The sequence below is a fragment of the Carlito syrichta genome, unplaced genomic scaffold (genome assembly GCF_000164805.1).
Source record: "Carlito syrichta isolate Samal-C Ts95f unplaced genomic scaffold, Tarsius_syrichta-2.0.1 Scaffold301606, whole genome shotgun sequence".
Classification (NCBI taxonomy): Eukaryota; Metazoa; Chordata; class Mammalia; order Primates; family Tarsiidae; genus Carlito; species Carlito syrichta.
In genome coordinates, this window is record NW_007245702.1 from 440,712 (window position 1) to 459,409 (window position 18,698).

Below are 18,698 nucleotides of genomic sequence, written 5' to 3' on the forward strand. Positions count from 1 at the left end.
TGATCTATCACAGAAACAAAGAACAGAGTACCATATTTTCTCACTCATAAGCGGACCTTGAACAATTATAATACTATAAGAAAGTGATTGGCAGTAGCGGAAACTGTCAGGGGAGGGGGTTGTGATTGGCAGTTAAGTGAAACTGCTGGGGGAGGGAGGGGCATACCTCATCAACAAGGGTATTTGTATAATCAATGTTTGTATACCTAACCCTGAATTGTACCCTACATCTTTATAATAAAAAAAAAGAAGAAATAAAGATTCTTGGAAAAAAAAGGAAAACAAAGACAAGATATATCAAAACCTCTAGGATACTATGAAAACAGTGTTGCATGGGAAGTTTATAGCATTGCATGCTCAGATCAAGAAAATAGAGGGAGCACAAATAAACAGCCTGCCATCACACCTAATAGAGCTGGAAAACAAGAACAATTAAATCCTAATTTCAGTTGAAAAATACAGATTACTAAACTACAGTCATAATTACAGGAAATAGAAAACAAAAGTATCATAGAAAGATCAATAAGACAAATATCAGGTGTTTGAAAAGATAAATACGATAAATAGACTCCTAGCCAGATTGACTAACGAAAAAAGAGAAAATCCAAATAAACACAATTAGAAATGAAAAAGGTGGTCACAACTGACTCTGAAGAAATTCAAAACATTATCAGATTACTATAAACATCTGTATGCAAATAAACTAGAAAATCTAGAGGAAATGGAGTATCACGCAACCTCCCAAGGTGGAAATGAGACGAAATTATTCCTAAACAGACCAACAACAATCCAGGAAACAGACTCAGTTATAAGAAAACTCCCTGCCAAAAAAAGCCCTGGACCAGATGGGTTCTCAGTTGAATTCTACAAGACAAGGAAGAGCTGATTCAAATCTTACTGAAAGTATTCCAGGCAATCATGAAGAAAGAAATTCTTTCTAGCTCATTTTATAACGCTAATATCATCCTGATACCCAAAACTGGTAAAGACCCAACAAGGAAAAATAATTACAAGCCAATTTCCCTGAAGAATATAGAAACAAAAATTCTCAACAAGATTCTAGCAGATCATATCCAAAACTCACCACAAGGATCATCCACCATGATCAGGCAGGCTTCATTCCTGCAGGGCTGATTCAACATTTGCAAGACCATAAATATAATTCAGCATATTAACAGGTGTTAAAAGAAGAACTTCATGATTATCTCATTAGGCACAGAAAAAGCGTTTGATGAAATCTAGCACCTCTTCTTGATAAAAACCCTCACTCACCTAGGTATTGAAGGAACCATCCTCAAAACCATAAGAGCCATTTATGACAAAACTACACCCAATATCATGCTTAATGGCAGAAGCTAGAACAAGAGCTGGAAATATTCTAAAAGTTGGAATAAGACAAGGTTACTCACTCTCACTCCTCCTATTCAACATAGTATTGGAAATCCTAGCCAGAGCAATCAGGCAAGAGAAAATCAGGAGTATCCAAAAAGAAAAGAGAAAGTTAAGTTATCCTTCTTTGTGGATGATATAATTCTATACATAGAAAACCCTAGACAGTCTGTCAAAAACCTCCTCACACTGATAAACAACTTTGGTAAAGTCTTGGGATACAAAAATCAATGACAAAAGACAGTTGTGTTTTTACAAACCAACAACAAACAGACTGAAAACAATCTCAATCACAGTAGCCATAAATAAGATGAAATACCTTGGCATCCACCTGTCCAAAGAAGTGAAGGACCTTTATAATGAGAGCTACAAAACACTTTCCAAAGAAATTAAGGATGATACAAAAAAATGAAAAACATCCCATGCTCATAGATTGGAAGAATCAGTAATGTCAAGATATTCATGCTAACCAAGGCCTTCTACAGATTCAATGTGACCCCTATCAAATAACCAACATCATTTTTCAAAGACCTAGAAAAGGCAATACAGAATTTCATATGGATGCAAAAAAGAGTGTGAATAGCCAAAGAAATCCTTAGCAACAGGAACAAAGCCAGGGGTATCACACTCTAGACTTTAAACTATATTACGAGGCTATCGTAATCAAGATGTGATGGTACTCGTACATGAATAGGCACATAGACTAATGAACAGAACAGAAAAATAAAAACTTAGTCCCTCAACCAACTCATTATTGACAAAGTCATCAATAACAAACACTGGGAAAGGAAACCATATTTAGCAAATGGTGCTGGGAAAACTGTTAGATACATGCAGAAGAATGAAACTGGACCCACACCCAGCACCATGTAAGAAAATCAACTCAAAATGAATCAAGGACATACATGAAAACTTCAAACTATAAGAATCTTAGAAGAAAACATATGGAACACCCTTCTAGATACTGAAGTAGGCAGTGAATTCATAACTAAGTCCTAGCAATTGCAACAAAAGCCAAGATAGACTGGTAGGACCTTGTCAAACTGAAAAGCTTTTGCACAGCAAAATAAACCAGTGAAAGAATAAAGAGACAACCCATGAAATGGGAAAATATTTATAAGTTATGCATCAGACAAAGGCCTGACATCCAGAATCTATAAGGAACTTAAATGAATTGAAAGTAAAAACAAAACAAAACAAAACAAAACCATTAAAAGTGGACAAAGGACATGACCAGACACTTCACAAAAGAGGACATACACGCAGCCACTTAACACATGAAGAAATGCTTAACCTCACTATTCATCAGAGAAATGCTAATTAAAACTACAGTGAAATACCACCTAACAATGGTAAGGATGGCTATCATTAATAAAACAAAAAACAAAAAACAAGTGCTGGTGCAGTTACAGAGAAAAGGGGACACTTCCACACTGCTGGTGGGAATGTAAGCTAGTTCAACCTCTATGCAAAACAGTGTGGCAATTCCTCAAAGAAACATAAATCAAGCTTCCGTACAATCTAGCAAGCCCCCTCCTGAAAAAGTACCCAGAGGAACATAAATTGCTCTACCAAAAAGACACCTGTACATGCATATATGCTGCAGCACTAGTCACAATAGCAAAAACACAGAACCAACCCAGATGTCCATCAAAAGTAGACTGGATTAAAAAAAAAAGCTGTATATATACATGATGGAATATTACACAACCAGAGAACAACAAAATCATGGCCTTCATAGCAACTTGGATGCAGCTGTAGACCATCGTATGAGGCAATCTATCACAGAAAAAAAGAACTGAATACTGCATGTTCTCACTCATAAGTGGGCCCTGATCACTAGTCACACTGGCACAAGAGTGAGAGTGGCAGACACTGGACACAGCAGAGGAGAGAGGGAGGGAGGAGGCAGGGGACCACATGACAACACACTGGGTATCTGATCCACTGTCAGGGGTAGAGAGGGATAGTTAGAGGTCAAAACTTGACCTGCATGCAACCTACTTATGTAGTAAATCCTTACTTGGACCCCACAACTCTAAAATAATAAATAAAATGGAAAATTAGCAAAAAATAAATAAATAAAAATAAAAGTCAATTCACACCTGAGAGTGGATATAGCTTTAAAGAGGGTTAAGCATGCGGGAGCCTTGTGGTGATGGTGCAGTTCTGTGTTTTTGTTTTTTGTTGTTGCTTTTTGAGTCAGAGTCTCACTCTGTTGCCCAGGCTGGAGTGTAGTGGCATGCTCACGGCCATTGCAGCCTCGACCTGTTGGATTCAGGCAATCCTTCCACCTCAGTCTTCCAAGTAGCTGGAACTACAGGCATGCACTACCACACCTGGCTTATTTTTTTATTTATTGTAAAAATGAGGTCTCACCAAGTTGCCCAGGCTGGTCTTAAACCCCTAAGCTCAGACAATCCTCTCGCCTCGGCCTCCCAAAGTGCTGGGATTACAGGCTTGGACCACTGTGCCCGGTCTCAATTCTGTATCTTGACTACAGTAGCAGTTACATGAAGCCACATGTGTGAAAAAATTGTACAGAAATAAACACACACACACAAACATGCACACGTACACAAACACACAGTGCAGGTAGAACTGTGAAAAGTGAAAAAGCTCTGTGGATTGTATCCATGTAAGTTTTCTGTTCTATATTCTACTATAGTTATAAGCGATATTAACATTGGGGGAGGCTAGTGCATTTCTTTGCAAGTTTCTGTATATTTATAATACTTCATATAAAATGTACCTCTCTGTACATTATAAAATGTACCTCTCTGTACATTTCTTTGCAAGTTTCTGTATATTTATAATACTTCAACATAAAAAGCTAAGAAAAAAGTCTAATAAACTTGCGAGATCACTTCTGCCTAAAACCTATCACACTGAGCTCTGATCTATTTTATTAATAAAACAATAATTATATATTAGAAAGAGTTATTTCACATTAAAAGTTAGGGGCAGGGGAACAAAGTAAAGAATAATATAATATTTGTCTTAAATATTTTCCACGGTCCAAGGACTAAAGTAAATGTTTTAGATTTATTATTGTATGCAATTTTCAAAACTATCCTATAAGGTAGCTGAGTATTAGCATATTTTTATAAGTGGGTGAGTTAAATTTTGAAGATGTTAAATTTGTTTAAGGTTATAAGTTAAGGTGGTAAGTGGGTAAGCCGCAATTAGACCCTAATCTTGTCAGAAACTAAAACTTAATTTTGTTACTCCATTGTGACTGCTTCCCATTTAAGCCTAAAATAGCTGCCAATATTCAAGCAACTACACTTGTCAAATGGATCCCCTTAATCAAGACTCAAAAGAACGAGGCTGTATTGGTCCACAATCTCTCATCTGAAACATTTAGTTAGGGCAGGTACGTTCCAGCATTCATACCTTTTTGGAATTTAGGAAGGTAATAGCATATATACTGTACACTATACTTACTATACTACTACTCGTGTGAGTTTGAGGGCCATTCAATGTGATCAAACACCATGTAGCAAAATGTAGAGATAAGCATAGTAAACTTGATAAAAACCTATAGATAGCCTTGTGTCAGTTCTAGTTTGTCTGCTATCAAATGAGTCTATAAAAATAAAAACACCTTTTGGTTTCAACAATTTCAGGATTGTGGAAATGTAGGCTATAAGATTAAAGACATGAAATATGTTAAACACAGAATATGCACACCCCTACCCCTTCCTCCTCCAACAACAGAAACTTATTTTTTGAAGTCCTTGATTAGAAAAAGTAATGTCATTTTACACCACCACCTTAAAAAGACAGAGATTACCCATTCCTTAAAAAGATACCTGAATTCATCCTCCTATGAAGGGATAAGCAGTCATACCAAAAGACATCAGGTAAGTGGTTGCTACCAAAAGAGTAGGTTCTGGAAGCCTTTGTAAACAAGCCAATGGAATGATAACAGTTGCATTGTTTTTGTCAGATCTCACCAACAACAATAATTAGAAGAGATGAAAAGATTGGGGGAATACTATTTGAAGCCTACCAGTATAAAAAACGAACAGTACAGCTTTGAAACCCTATAAAAAACACAAACACCAAAGTGAACAGGAAAAAGGCAAAGTGCAGAGTCAAGAGCCATACAAAGCAGCTGGATGTCAACTACAGCTCTTCTACTTCCTGTGCTTCAGGTTCCTTCATCAAAGAAAAAAATACTACTACCTATTTCAGGGTTATTATTGCTAGTTACGTCAATTAACAGATATTCACTATTTAGAACATGTATGGCACAAATGTTAGCTATTATCATTATTACTATCTAAATTGTCCTAGGTTTCCTTACAGTTACTATGAATGTCATGGAAATTATTTATGATGGAGTTTCATTTCTACTTCTTCACATGTTTTATTTTTACCTTAAAATTTCAAGTAAGGATTAAACTGTCATGAAGTTCACTTCTATTTTTTAAAAGGACAGCTTTATTAAAGAAATTAAACTTTAAAACATCATTCACATGTCAGTTCTCAATGTTTACACAAACTATCTTGTAAACAAGATAATTCTTGGTAAACATTCCCCCACAATTAAGACTTATTGTAAGCCCGAGAACTTAATGCAATTACTGGATTGCTTCTTTACATGTTTCTACTTTTGAATACTTTCCCAAAAAATAGACAAACAGGCAAGAACATACTTTCCAGAATCAGAAGACTAGGATTTCAATTCTATCCCCAGCATATGTGCTAGTAATCTTAAACAAGTCCTAAGATGTTTGAGTTTCAGGAGACTCATCTTAAAGAGTTAACATGTCAAGACCAAACAAAAAATAATTTATGAAATATCACTGGGCTCTGTGGCTCAGCCTGTAATCCCAGCACTTTGGGAGAGCGAGGTGAATAGACTTCCTGAGCCTGCGGGTTCGAGACAAGCCCAAGCAACTTGGTGAGACATCATCTCTACAGCAAAACAGCACGTGCCTGTAGTTCCACCTACTTGGAAGACTGAGGTGGAAGGATCACCGGAGCCCAGCAGGTTGACTCTGGGGTGGCCGTGAGCGTGTCACTGCACTCCAGCCTGGGCCACGAGTGAGACTCCAACTTAAAAAAAAAATTGCCAGGCTCAGTGGCTCAGCCTGTAATCTCTCGCCTATGGGAGGCTGAGGTGAGTGGATTGCCTGAGCCCGAGGGTTAGAGACCTGCTCTGGGCAGGCGAGACTTCGTATCTACAATAAAATAAAAAAATTAGCGGGCGTGGTAGTGCGTGCCCGTAATTCCAGCTACTCAGAAGGCTGAGGCGGAAGGATCGCCGGAGCCCAGCAGGTCAAGGCTGCGGTGGCCGGGAGCGGCCACTGCACTCCAGTCTGGGCGACAGAGTGAGAGTCCAACTCAAAACATAAATTAAAAAAAAAAAAAATTGTATACTGATAGACAGGCTGAAAGAACCATTCATACAACTTTTACTAACAAATCAATGAATTCACTAAAGTTCTTCCAGAAATATCTTTTATATATGATAGTTTTTTTGTGGCGTAAAGCCTAAGAATCTAGTTAGTATATAACCACTTGCTTAGTGAAATGTGTTGTGATCTCTAATATATTTTTGTAATATCTTCCTAAATAATCTAGAAATTTTAAATTAGACAAAAATTTCAAGCACTGTAATTTTTAAATTCCTATCATAGAAGATTAAGAAAGACTGCACAATAAGGGAAGTGTAGGCATAGATAAATAAACTTACTTTAGTTTTCATTTGAACAAGGTGTCATAAATAGCCATGCTTACCAGTGTCACTGGCAGGCTCAGATGTGAGTGGTTTTGGAGCTGGTGTATTTTTGGGTCTGGCAGCAACCTGAGGTGGAGATGAAGGTGTGTTGTCTCCATTAACTATATACGAGCAGCAAGAGTTTTGGACTAGAGTGCTTGCAGGTGCGTGATCATCTACTCCATCAGTACCTTCAACAGCCAACCTTTTAAAAAAAAATGCCTTATTTCAATGAGTTTAGTACAATTAGACAACTTTTCATCAGGAATTTCATAAGAAATATTTACTGAGTTCTTAACATTCAAGTAAAATAATGGTAAACAGAGTAATAAACAAGATGTGGCACACTTTTATTATAATTTAAATTATTTCCAGTTCTAAGTGTAGTCAGATTGCAGATTAAAAAATAGTGAGATACATAAATATACTAAGTCAAAATATAGTCCCTCATAATTATGTTCAAATTGTACATTTTAAATGTTTAAATCTGAGAATATTAATTTATTTTAAATGTTCTGAAAGTAGTTTCAAAAAGCTCATGAAATTATATGAAACATATAAAAATCAATTCCAAACTATTGTAATTTTATTAAATATTGAAAAATATGCTAAAATATATGCAAATATTGACTACAAATATTCTGTACTAGGTACTAAAATTACAACTACATATTATACCTCGGTTATAAGAATTTGTAGTATATTAATTAACTGCAAATAAACAAATAAATAAAAGCTACAACCATAAAATCAAACATTTTAAGTTTTTTGGTAGTGGTGTTGGGCAATATCATGTAGGTGATCAGTTGAACTCTTCCAAATACACAGAACATCCTTTATTTATTCACCACAGGGCAGCATAAGGATTGTTTTAAAAACATAGATCATGTCCTTCCCCTGCTTAGTCAACAAAGCTTTTGAAAATCATCCCACCTGTACCTCCATCTAGCTTTCTCATTTATTTTTCTCCAAGCTGCTCCCTACTTACTTTGCAATAGATATACATCTCAAGTTTACTGAATGTGAAAAATAAGCTAAAAAGTCTTCAAATGTTTGTTACAAGTTATTACATACCAGGTAGTAAAACTAGGAGATTATCAGAAAAGGTTAAATATTATACTATATTGAGTTAGAAAAATTTGTAGAACATATAGTAACTGTAAATAAATTCAGGATCTTTGATGTTGCTATTTCCTCTACTTGGAATGCTATTCCTTTAGAACTCTGCTTAGATGGTTCATTTTTGGCTTTTTAATTTTAGCTCACATGGGACTTTCTCAGAGGTGATTCCTTGGATCTCTCTCTTTAAAGACAGGTGCCCTTCCACTTCTGTCACCCTGTCCTGTTTTATTGACTTCATAGTTCTTATTGCTATGATTAATTTGCTTGTTTATTTCTTCTATTGTTTACTATCTACTTTATCCCACCAGAATGTAAATTTATTGGGGACAGGACTGATATTCATAGTGTTTGGCTAGTGAAACAGGCACTCAGTAAGTATCTGTTGAATTAGTAAATGATTAATGAATCCCACCATCCTTTCCCTTGTCATCTGAATATTTAGAATGAGCTGTGCTTAGGAAGATTCAGCAGGTAAAACCTAAAAAAGCTCCCAAATGATTCTGATTTGTACATCCTTCCACAGTCAGCCAGCAAAAATCAGTGATTCAAGAGTCCAAGTAAAATAACTCATTTGAAGGCCTCCTGGTACTACAGAAGTAATCTTTAATTCAAAATGTATGTCTATGTAATAAACAATTTCAGATAGGTAGTAATTCAAGCTCCTCTACTCATCTAAAATTGTATTTTAAAAACTGTATGGACACTAAATATAGTTACTTAAGTCAAACATATGTTCAGACAACATACTTAACTGTCCAAGTGGTCTGATAAGAATCATTTAATGGCAATTCAGGGCTAATGACATTAACAGCTTTGTGTTGGGAGCTAGCCATGGAGGCCTTCCTGCTGATAAAGTCCAGGGGGCTGAAAACCCCGGGTCACAAAGCAAACCTGGGCAGCTGAGACTCTTGCTTCTTCTACTTTTGTTATCAGAAAGTGCTCGATTTAATGTCTGCCAGGGAACTCATTGGCCTTGCCAGGAAATTATCAATAGAGATTTTAAATATCAGGTGTGGATAGATAATTACTTGTAAGATTTTATTTCTTCTAATTGGTGACTAATTGGAGAAATTTGAGAAGCTACAGTTTGTATTTTTAGAAAGAGTGGCAATGTAAAAATTACATTTACTTAATTTCTTAATTTCTACATGTGGTGTATTATACTTAAAAATTAACAATCTCATAAATATTAGAGCACCCTTGCCTTTACTTTCCTTTGTTAAGGAGGCTTGTAATTCTGGTGACTTGAGCCCGAGAGGCCTTTTATTTTACAAACATTAAAGCTCATTCTTCCTGGCAGGAAATAATTAACGCAGATTGTAAACACCAGGTGTGAAGTTAGGAAAAACTAGTCAGGCAGACTTGCAGCTAAAAAACCTTAAAAATGTTGCTTTACCCCAGCTAGTTGCAAATTACTGTGTGAAGGTCACAGGTGTGACTTGTTAATCTATGTGATAATTATAGTGCTTAAAACTTGGTAATGACTTATAATAGTTATAAAAATAAGTAAATTCTATATGGACATTAAAAAATGATAATCATTAAAAAATGTTAAAAGTTTATAGTTAATGTTTAAGATGATAATGTTTTAAGATCAAAACAGGATAAACAAAGATACATTGCCTGTCCAGTTCATTAAATTATAACTGATTGCCTTGAAAACAAAAAACATGTAGGGTATAAAAGGAGTTAAAAAAGACAACAAATCGGCATTTGTCCTGCTTGCAGCAGAGTCAGTGTCCAAGTTTTTTCTCCTGCGCCTATGCTGTCCCTCTTTCAGGAAACCCTGACCTGCTGGAGCTGGACTCCAGCAGCTTTGTAGATTAACAAAGCTCACACTTTGTCACATAGCAACAAGTTTTTTCAAATGTAACAAGTTGATTTTACAATAATATGCTCATATTTTCAGGTATTAATTCCACTATATTTGATCTATTATACACATTTATTCCAATTTAAATGATTTCAAACAGAGGTCCTCTATTAATTGTCATGAAATATGAATGCTAGGGAGTTTCTAAAATGGTATAATGATTTTTTACTTTTGAGATCACAATCTGTAAAACATTTATCTCCTTGTGATCTACAGGAGAATGCCAATTCAAGCAGCAATATGTACCTATTTTACCATAGTATCTGACTCTATTTGCTGATAAAACATGCTTAATACAGATTTTTAAAAGTCATTTTCAATAAAGCATGAAGCACTATATATGTTATAACATACATGAACCTTGAAACATGCTAAGTAAAAGCAGTCACTACCAAAAGGTCACACAGTCTATGAATCTATTTATATGAAGTGGCCAGAATAGGCAAATCCACAGAAAGACAAAGTATATTCGTGGCTTCCAGGAGCTGGGAGCAGGGAGAAATGAGGAGTGACTACTCCAGGGTACAGAGTCCCTTTTCAGGAGAGAAAGGCTCTGAATTAGACAATGGTGAAGATTTCACAATTCTATTAGTATACTAAAAATTATGAAAATGTACACTTTAGAAGAGTGAATGGTATATGTATTATATCTCAATAAAACTGTTCTCTTAAAAAGCTACTTTAACAAGAATTCAACCAAATGACATGTCTAGATGCAAGCATTTAAATTCTGTGGCAAACTCTAATCTAAGGTAAAATTTAAAACTTCATATGTGGGAAATAAGTCACATCATGTTGCCACAAATACTAAAATAAAATATTCTACCTGGCAGTTGTCCTTGCTGAAGGCGCTTCATTTTCATGTAAGGCATCACCATTTTGCTGTATTTCTACTGAACAACAAGAAAGAAATAAACTAGATTTTTATATACTTCTTGCTGATTCTTTTACTTTAAATTTCACAAACACATAAAGTTAGCTTACTGTTTGGAGATGAGCTGCAGTTGGTAAGGTTTTCTTGCTCAATCACCAATCCATCAAGCACAACTGTCAATTCACCAGTCTGCGCTATGCCATTCTTGTTTTCCAAGGAAAGTTTTAATTGTTCTTTCACTCTTTCCACTAGAAAAAAGAACATCCTAATTTAAAGTCTTTGCCACATACAAAAGTATTTTAAAAATGAAAACTACATTTCTAGAATTACTCTAATTCAGTACTTGACATTTAGAAGGAATTCTTTGTATTTTTCTCTACAGACCCATCTATACTACATCAGGATCAATCCCTTGAGGAGTTAAGTAGCTCCTCTTCCCCCACCCCACACTTTCAATATCATCTTTAATTGCTTCTGTGCATATTATAAACTTCAGAGAATATACAAATATATCTAAATAATAAGTACAGCAATTGTCTAAACTTGCTCTTCAACACAAGTTACCAAAGAGGACCATGGTTCAGGCAGTATTTCTGCATGAGAACCAGGTAGTTTGGTTCTAGTTCTGCCTCTTACTGACTGTATTTTGAGTAAGTTACTCAAATTTCTTTAGCCTGTTTCTCCATTACAAAATGGAGATAATGAGTTCAAACTCAAGGGGCAGTCTTAAGAACCAAATGCAAAACCACAGTTCTAGTACCACATCTGACACACAGTAAGTTCTCAATAAATGGTAAGTATTGTCACAATCAGTTAACTTTTTTTTAATATAAAGTCAAATACTTCCTTCCCATTATTAAAACATCTACTTCTTACTTAACCTCAAGGCCACTTTGCTTCAATGTCTATCCCTAAGAATATATATTAAAACTTACTAGTAGGGAACTGGGGAAATGGGGAGATGAGGTTCCAAAAGTACAAAGCCTCAATTAGATAGCAGGAATATTTTTCTCTGAAATATATTGCACAGCATGGTAAAATAGTAAATAATGTGCTGTTCATTTCAAAATCACTAAGAGTAAACTTCAAATGTTCTAGTCACAAAAAAAGGTATTTGAGGCAATGAATACCTTAATTAGCTTGATTTAATTATTCTATTTTACATTTTTAATATCAAAATATCACTCTATATCTCAAAGATATATACAACTATAATTTATCAGTTTATAATTAAAAATCAAATCTAAAACAAAGTAACTGGTGATCACCTTATTATTAAAAATGAGGCCAATTACTTTAATAGGATCTTCAGTAGTTTTCTGCAACTTTTGAAATCATAGAACATTTCACTTCTTAGATAAAGTCCTTGATTTTGATTTTCCCCATATTTAATACATTTGGGGTTGGATTCCCCATTTACCAAATATTCAGCATAAGTATGTTGACTAATTATCCATGTACAAAAACAAAACAAAAATCTAAAATTACTAAGCACTGGACAGAAATTCTTCGCAAAAAGAAATACATACCCTAACCATTTATAGCACCATAAACTTAACTTCCACCACACATCAAAAAACAAAATAAAAGCAATTAGAGAGACTAGACAAAATACAAAAGCATATATAAATAAACTACAAAAGTATAACTATCAGTTTTATCTAATAATCCATATCTGAAGAACACTATATTAACCAACATTCACTTTCATTCTTGTCATCTGTCACCATTTAAAGTGTCTGGAATTTGGCAATTTGACTTTTTTCTAGTATGTAACTGTTTGAAAAGATTCCTAAAGAAAAGCCTTTCTTAAGTAGCTTGGAAAATCCTTTGATTTTTTTTTGTACATCTGTAAATGTTTGATTTCTCATCTTTGTCAGCCATGCAATTTTATATTAATAATGATCTCCTCCCAATTGTTTGATATTTTTCTGCTATCTTCTTTTATTGCTAATTCTGCTATTCTAATTCATAAATCTTTGCAAATAATCTGTTTTTACATATAACCTCTTTAAAATGTATTCATCTTTGGTGTTATACATTTCACTATGATATGTCTAGACATGACTTTCTTTTTGCTTTTGTTTGGAACGGTATGAATCTGTGGATTCATATTATTCATTAGTGTCCAAAAACTTGCAGCCATTATCCCTTCAAATATCTCCTCTACTCCACCCTCTATTTGAGGCCAAAATCTGGTCTATTAATTGTATTTTGTAAATAAAGTTTTATTTGAACACAGCCAGGCTCATTTATTTACATACTTTTTTTTTTTTTTTTGAGTTGGAATCTTATTCCGTCGCCCAGACTGGAGTGCAGTGGCACGCTCCTGGCCACCATAGCCTCGACTTGCTGGGCTCCAGCAATCTTTCCGCCTCAGCCTTCTGTAGCTGGAACTACAGACGTGCTACCACGTCCGGCTAATTTTTGATTTATTGTAGAGATGAGGTCTCGCCAAGTTTCCCGGGTGGGTCTCGAACCCGCGGGCTCAGGCAATCCACTCACCTCGGCCTCCTAAAGTGCTGGGATTACAGGCTGAGCCACCGAGCCTGGCCTATTTACATACTTTTTATGGCTACTTTCATGCTACACTGGCAAGTTATTAGGTGTAAGAGAGACCATATGACCTGCAAAGTCTAAATATTTACAATCTGGTTCTTTATGGAAAACCCCTGCTTACGGTGACTTGTTCCCTTATGTTTACTCTCCGATATTAAAGGTAATCTCTGGATTTTTAATACAGTCAAGCTTTATTCTTAATTCTACCAGAGGTTTGATGGTAACCTCTCACCTCCAGAGTCTAAACAAATGGAGTCGGAGCTTAGTTCCCTTATCTGGCTGTTAGATAGTAGTTCAGCATCCTAAAAGCTGTTGTCAGCAGAGTCAACTACTCAAATTATGGTTTATGAGGGGTTTTTTTTTTTTTTGGTTCCCTGCACTCCCTTTTTTTGCTTTTTTTCAAGAAGGCGGGATCTCTGTCTTTTTGCAAAATCATCAATGCCACAAACATTTGTTCTATCCAGGACCTAGCTGTTCTGCAGTCGGAGGCTATTTGAAGCATGCAGTTTTTTAAAGTTCTGAACATGGAAGACTGAGGTATAACACTGTCAATCACATAACTGGAGAGACTATCACATAAGTATTTCCCATCTACATGTGTACGTATATGTATGTCGGAGGTATAAATGTATCATTCTATCACAGTAAAAACAAACCAACTCAGACATATTTATCCATTTAATATTTGAGTGTAACTGTGTGTAGGTCTTTGTAGCTGGGAAGAAGCAGGATAAACCTGGACCAGCCTCCCTACCACTTCTTTATTTCCTTCAATGCACTTACCACCACAAGGAATTTTTTTTTTGGTCTATTTCCCCAGATGAACTGCTGTCTCCAACAGCAGAGAGATCTTGTCCACCTAATTCAGTGATGCATCTTCAGCATCTACAGAAGGTAGGTGCTTAATATACATTTAAAATAAGCGATTAATATAGTACTATCCTCAAGGAACTTATCCTTGCAAGGCAGCAGCTGGTTTCTCCTACTTCTAGACATTCTTCCTTAGCTTTAATAGGGCACTAGAACAACCTGAATCTCTGAGGAGCCAAGTTTATAATTAGGTAATTTATCCTATAATCATGGATTTGATTAAAAAATATACACCTTCCCAGTCTCCACAGAAAACAAAAGATCTTCAAAAATCTTGGTGTTTAAGGTGTCTCAAAGATTTATATTTAGCTCTGAATCACCTTCTGAAGCTGTTTTTAAAATTATGTAAACAATGTATTAATTATCTATTACTGAGTAACAAATTATCTTAAAACTTAGTGGGTAAAAACAATAACCACTCATTACTGCTCACAGTTACTGTGGGCTGTGAACTCAGGAGAGGCTTACACACACATCTTACAGGTTGGTACTGGCTGCTGAGAGGAGACCTCAGTGCCTCTCTGCAGGGTTTTTTGAGAGTCTTCCCAATAGTGGCTTATTTCCCACAGTGAGTAATCCAAGAGACCAAGGAAAAGTTAAAATGCTTTTATGACCAAGTATTGGAGGTCATGTATCATTACTTCTGCAACACTATTTGTCATACAGACCAGTTCTGATTCAGTGTGGAAGGAGACTACACCAGGGTGTGAAACACCAGAAGGTACAAATGCCTAGGGGTCATTTTGGAAGTTGGCCAAAGTACACACAAACACGAGAAAAACAATTTTTAGAAACAAAACTAGTGTGTTAGGTATCACAGTTCATAAGTGACAGCATCAATAATAACCAGGTTTTCAGATTCCTAAGTCTTTTCATTACATCATGCTATGAGTTAATGCTCAACAATTCACAACATTAAGTTTCCACTTCCTACCATGTAACAAATTTCAGAATTTATATAAAAAATTAAAATAAAAAATAATATAGATAACCATCAATTCTAGGAACCTGAAACAGTTTTCTGCACAAAAACAAAAGGTTAATAAAATCTGACGAATTGATAAATATTAATCTTCTATAATACAAAACTCAGAATAACAAATAAAAAGGCTAATGATTAACTAGGAGAAAAAAGTAAAAACTCTTATAAATCAGTGAAAAAAAATAAGCAAACCAATAACAAAAATAACATGAAACAATCATAAATGATGATGTATAAATGATTAACAATCAATAATCTTTGATTATTAATATGACCTTATTAATAATCAAAGAAATGCTTTGCTAAGAAAAATCTTCATCTTTTTTATCAATGTGGCAGATATTTCCAAACATGGACTCATACGTTACTTTGTGCGTACTAGTAAGTACAACCTTTCAGGAATGTAACTGGACTCGGAAGTTTAAAAAAACTGGCAGATTTTGCAAAACTGAACAGGAAGGTAAATGTATAGCTAGAGGCATAAAACTTTTCATTCCTTTTGAACTAGTAATTTCAATACTAAAAATCTTTCTAAAGACGTAATAGAGAGGCATTTTTATCATGAGACATATTTTGATCAAAACTTCGATTTTAAAATATCTTAGTTTGTATTGGTAGTAAGTGAATTTATAAAGCAGAAATTAAGTCTCAGCAAACTAAACAAATAACTAGACTAAAATAAACAAACAAATTAAGTAAATAAGACTTAAAAATATTTTTAAATAAAATAAAATTTGAATATGCTCTGTATAGTATCATAAATGACACATTTCTTGGCTGTATATCCCCACCATTCAATAGAAAGAGTAACTGTTAGGATATAATTCAATTTAAAATTAACTTAATGGATTTCAAAATGCTTTATTTGGCAAAATCTAAGTTTCTCGTTCTATTAACACCATAAAAAAACTCAGTGTAATTTCCAGTGTTACAATAGCAGCCGGCATCTGACTCCTCTCTGGAGTGTTTAAAGTGGTTCTCTTAGCCTCAAAATCGAATCCCAAAGTTCTGTATACACTCTAATGCATATATTAGTCACACTATTCTTACACTTTTCACCCATGAGTATAGTTACAAAAATTCTCTCCTTGACCAAGCTCTAATCAGGTTCCTCCTTAGCCTTCTTGGCTAGGTTTCAACCTTGGCCTAGAAAAACTGCAAACTCTCAGCACAAATGATTTCAGCCACAACCTACTCTCCACCATCACTACCACCATGCACATTAAAAGACTTGAGCAAGCATTACCAGTTTCTAACAGCTCAAGGCTGCATCCCTAGGATGACCCTAACCCTCCTTAAAGTGCCTGCCTTAAGAAAGCTTAAGGCTGCCAAAATAATGTATTGCTTGTTGTAGCCAACACCTGATAGGCTCCCGCTCACCCTTTCTTAGAGCATTTACTAGAAAGTCCTTACAATGGTAAATCCTTCCTGTCTCACCTACAACTCAGAAGTGTCTTAAGCTATTCCTTTAAAACGTAATCATCAGTAACAAGAGGGTATCTGTTTCCCTGTCTCTGTGGGAGAACAGAATCCTAACTTTGATCCTTGCCAACTAGCTGGCCAACCTGCTTTTACACTGACCAACCTTCTGTAATTTTTCACTTTACTGATTCTACTGAGCCTCCACTTGACTGAGTCTCTTCTCTCTACTTCCTCATTGTCCTTTTAAAAGGTTTAGTCACCACTGTACAAATCAAAGTTGAGTTCAGTTCATGCTGGATCCTCTTCCCTACTGCAAAAACATTGCTGATTAAAATCTGTCCTCACCACTTTAAGCAGTATCCAGCTTTATCTGTGCCAATAGAGGGATATTCCCCCCTTTGTGGTTTAAGAAATAGTGAGGCTAAGAGAATGAATTTTATCTCAGATATCAGTATTTAATGCTGGTGATGCAAAGAAACGCTAAAAATACCACCCATCTCTGCAGAGTCAGCTAAATAACTTCCATAGTTTGGAATGGTGCTCAGGTGATCTGAACACAGAACTGAAGGTTCACTGCAGTACAAATGATGTCTTAAATTCACAAAAGTACTAAGACAATATCTTAGAGAACTACATGAGCAAAAATGCTTTGGCTATCAACCAACTAGGTACATCATACAAAACAAATGAAGATTAAGGAGTGAAAACTCACTAGGACTTAAATGTGAAGTATCCCTAGTAAGCTGCAGTTGGATTTGGGGGGGAAATACAGAAAATCTATGTTGGGTAAGTCATGGGTTTTATTTAATGTAATGACGCATATGAGAGGGGACTCCCCAACAAAAGACAAAGTTATTTTTTGGAGGGCAGGCCCCTTGTAGTACAGGCTTTCCCACCAGGCAAGTGTGTTCAGGGACCCATCAGCATCAGTGTACCAGCTAGCATTGTTGTAAGAGGTTGTGTTAGGCTTCACTAATTTTTTTTGGAGATTCTTTCAACATGTTCGTCCATTTCACAATGGGTGATTTACACAAATAAACTGCCCCACACCATACCAAGTGTTCAGCAGTTTTTGACCAAAACGACATGACCCAGTGCCCCACCCTCCTTATTCACCTGATCTCACCCCAAGTGACTTTTTTTTGTTGTATCCCCAGATGAAAAAAGTCTTCAAAGAAAAAGGTTTTGCTGATGTAGAAGAGGTGAAACAAAAAACAGCAGAAGCACTAAAAGGCACCAAAATTGATGAGTTCAAAAATTGTTTTGAGCAGTGGAAAAAGTGTCTCAATAGATGTATTGCATCAAATGGAAACTACCTTAAAGGTGACTGAAGTTTAAACATTACTAAATACACAATTTTTATATACATTCCGGGTTTTAGGGGATCCTTCTCACATTGTACCATCAAGAATGAAGAAATAAAAAACTCAAAAATAGAGGAAACAACTATTCAAATAAATTATTCCCACACTCCAACCAAATATATCAGAAGGGATAGGTAAAAAAAACCGAGAATTTTTTTTTCTTTCACTCACAGGATTCCCTCTCTATACGCATATCCAAATCCTACAGCTCTTTCAAACTCCAGCCTAAATTCCTCCCACTGTGCAGGCTTCCTTGGTACCTCAAGTTAGAAATAATGTTTTGTGTAATCCCGCGCCTTTGGGAGGCTGAGGTGAGTGGATTGCCTGAGCCCGCGGGTTCGAGACCCGCCTGGGCAGCGAGACCTCATCTCTACAAGAAATCAAAAAATCAGCCGGGCATGGTAGCGCATGCCTGTAATTCCAGCTACTTGGAAGGCTGAGGCGGAAGGATCGCCGGAGTCCAGCAGGTCGAGGCTGCAGTGGCCGGGAGCGGCCATTGCACTCCAGTCTGT

At 35.7% G+C, this 18,698-nt stretch overlaps 1 protein-coding gene across 2 annotated transcripts in view; it reads right to left on the minus strand.

Moving 5' to 3' along the window:
• Nucleotides 1-18,698, minus strand: part of WWP1 (WW domain containing E3 ubiquitin protein ligase 1) — a 111,478-nt gene that overhangs the window by 70,605 nt on the left and 22,175 nt on the right. For both annotated transcript variants that reach the window (XM_021710835.1, XM_008054900.2), the window contains exons 5-7: nt 11,100-11,237; nt 10,942-11,008; nt 7,141-7,325 (exon numbers count right to left, since the gene is read on the minus strand). In XM_021710835.1, coding sequence (XP_021566510.1) covers nt 7,141-7,325; nt 10,942-11,008; nt 11,100-11,237 — 390 coding nt within the window. The remainder of the gene's footprint in view (nt 1-7,140; nt 7,326-10,941; nt 11,009-11,099; nt 11,238-18,698) is intronic.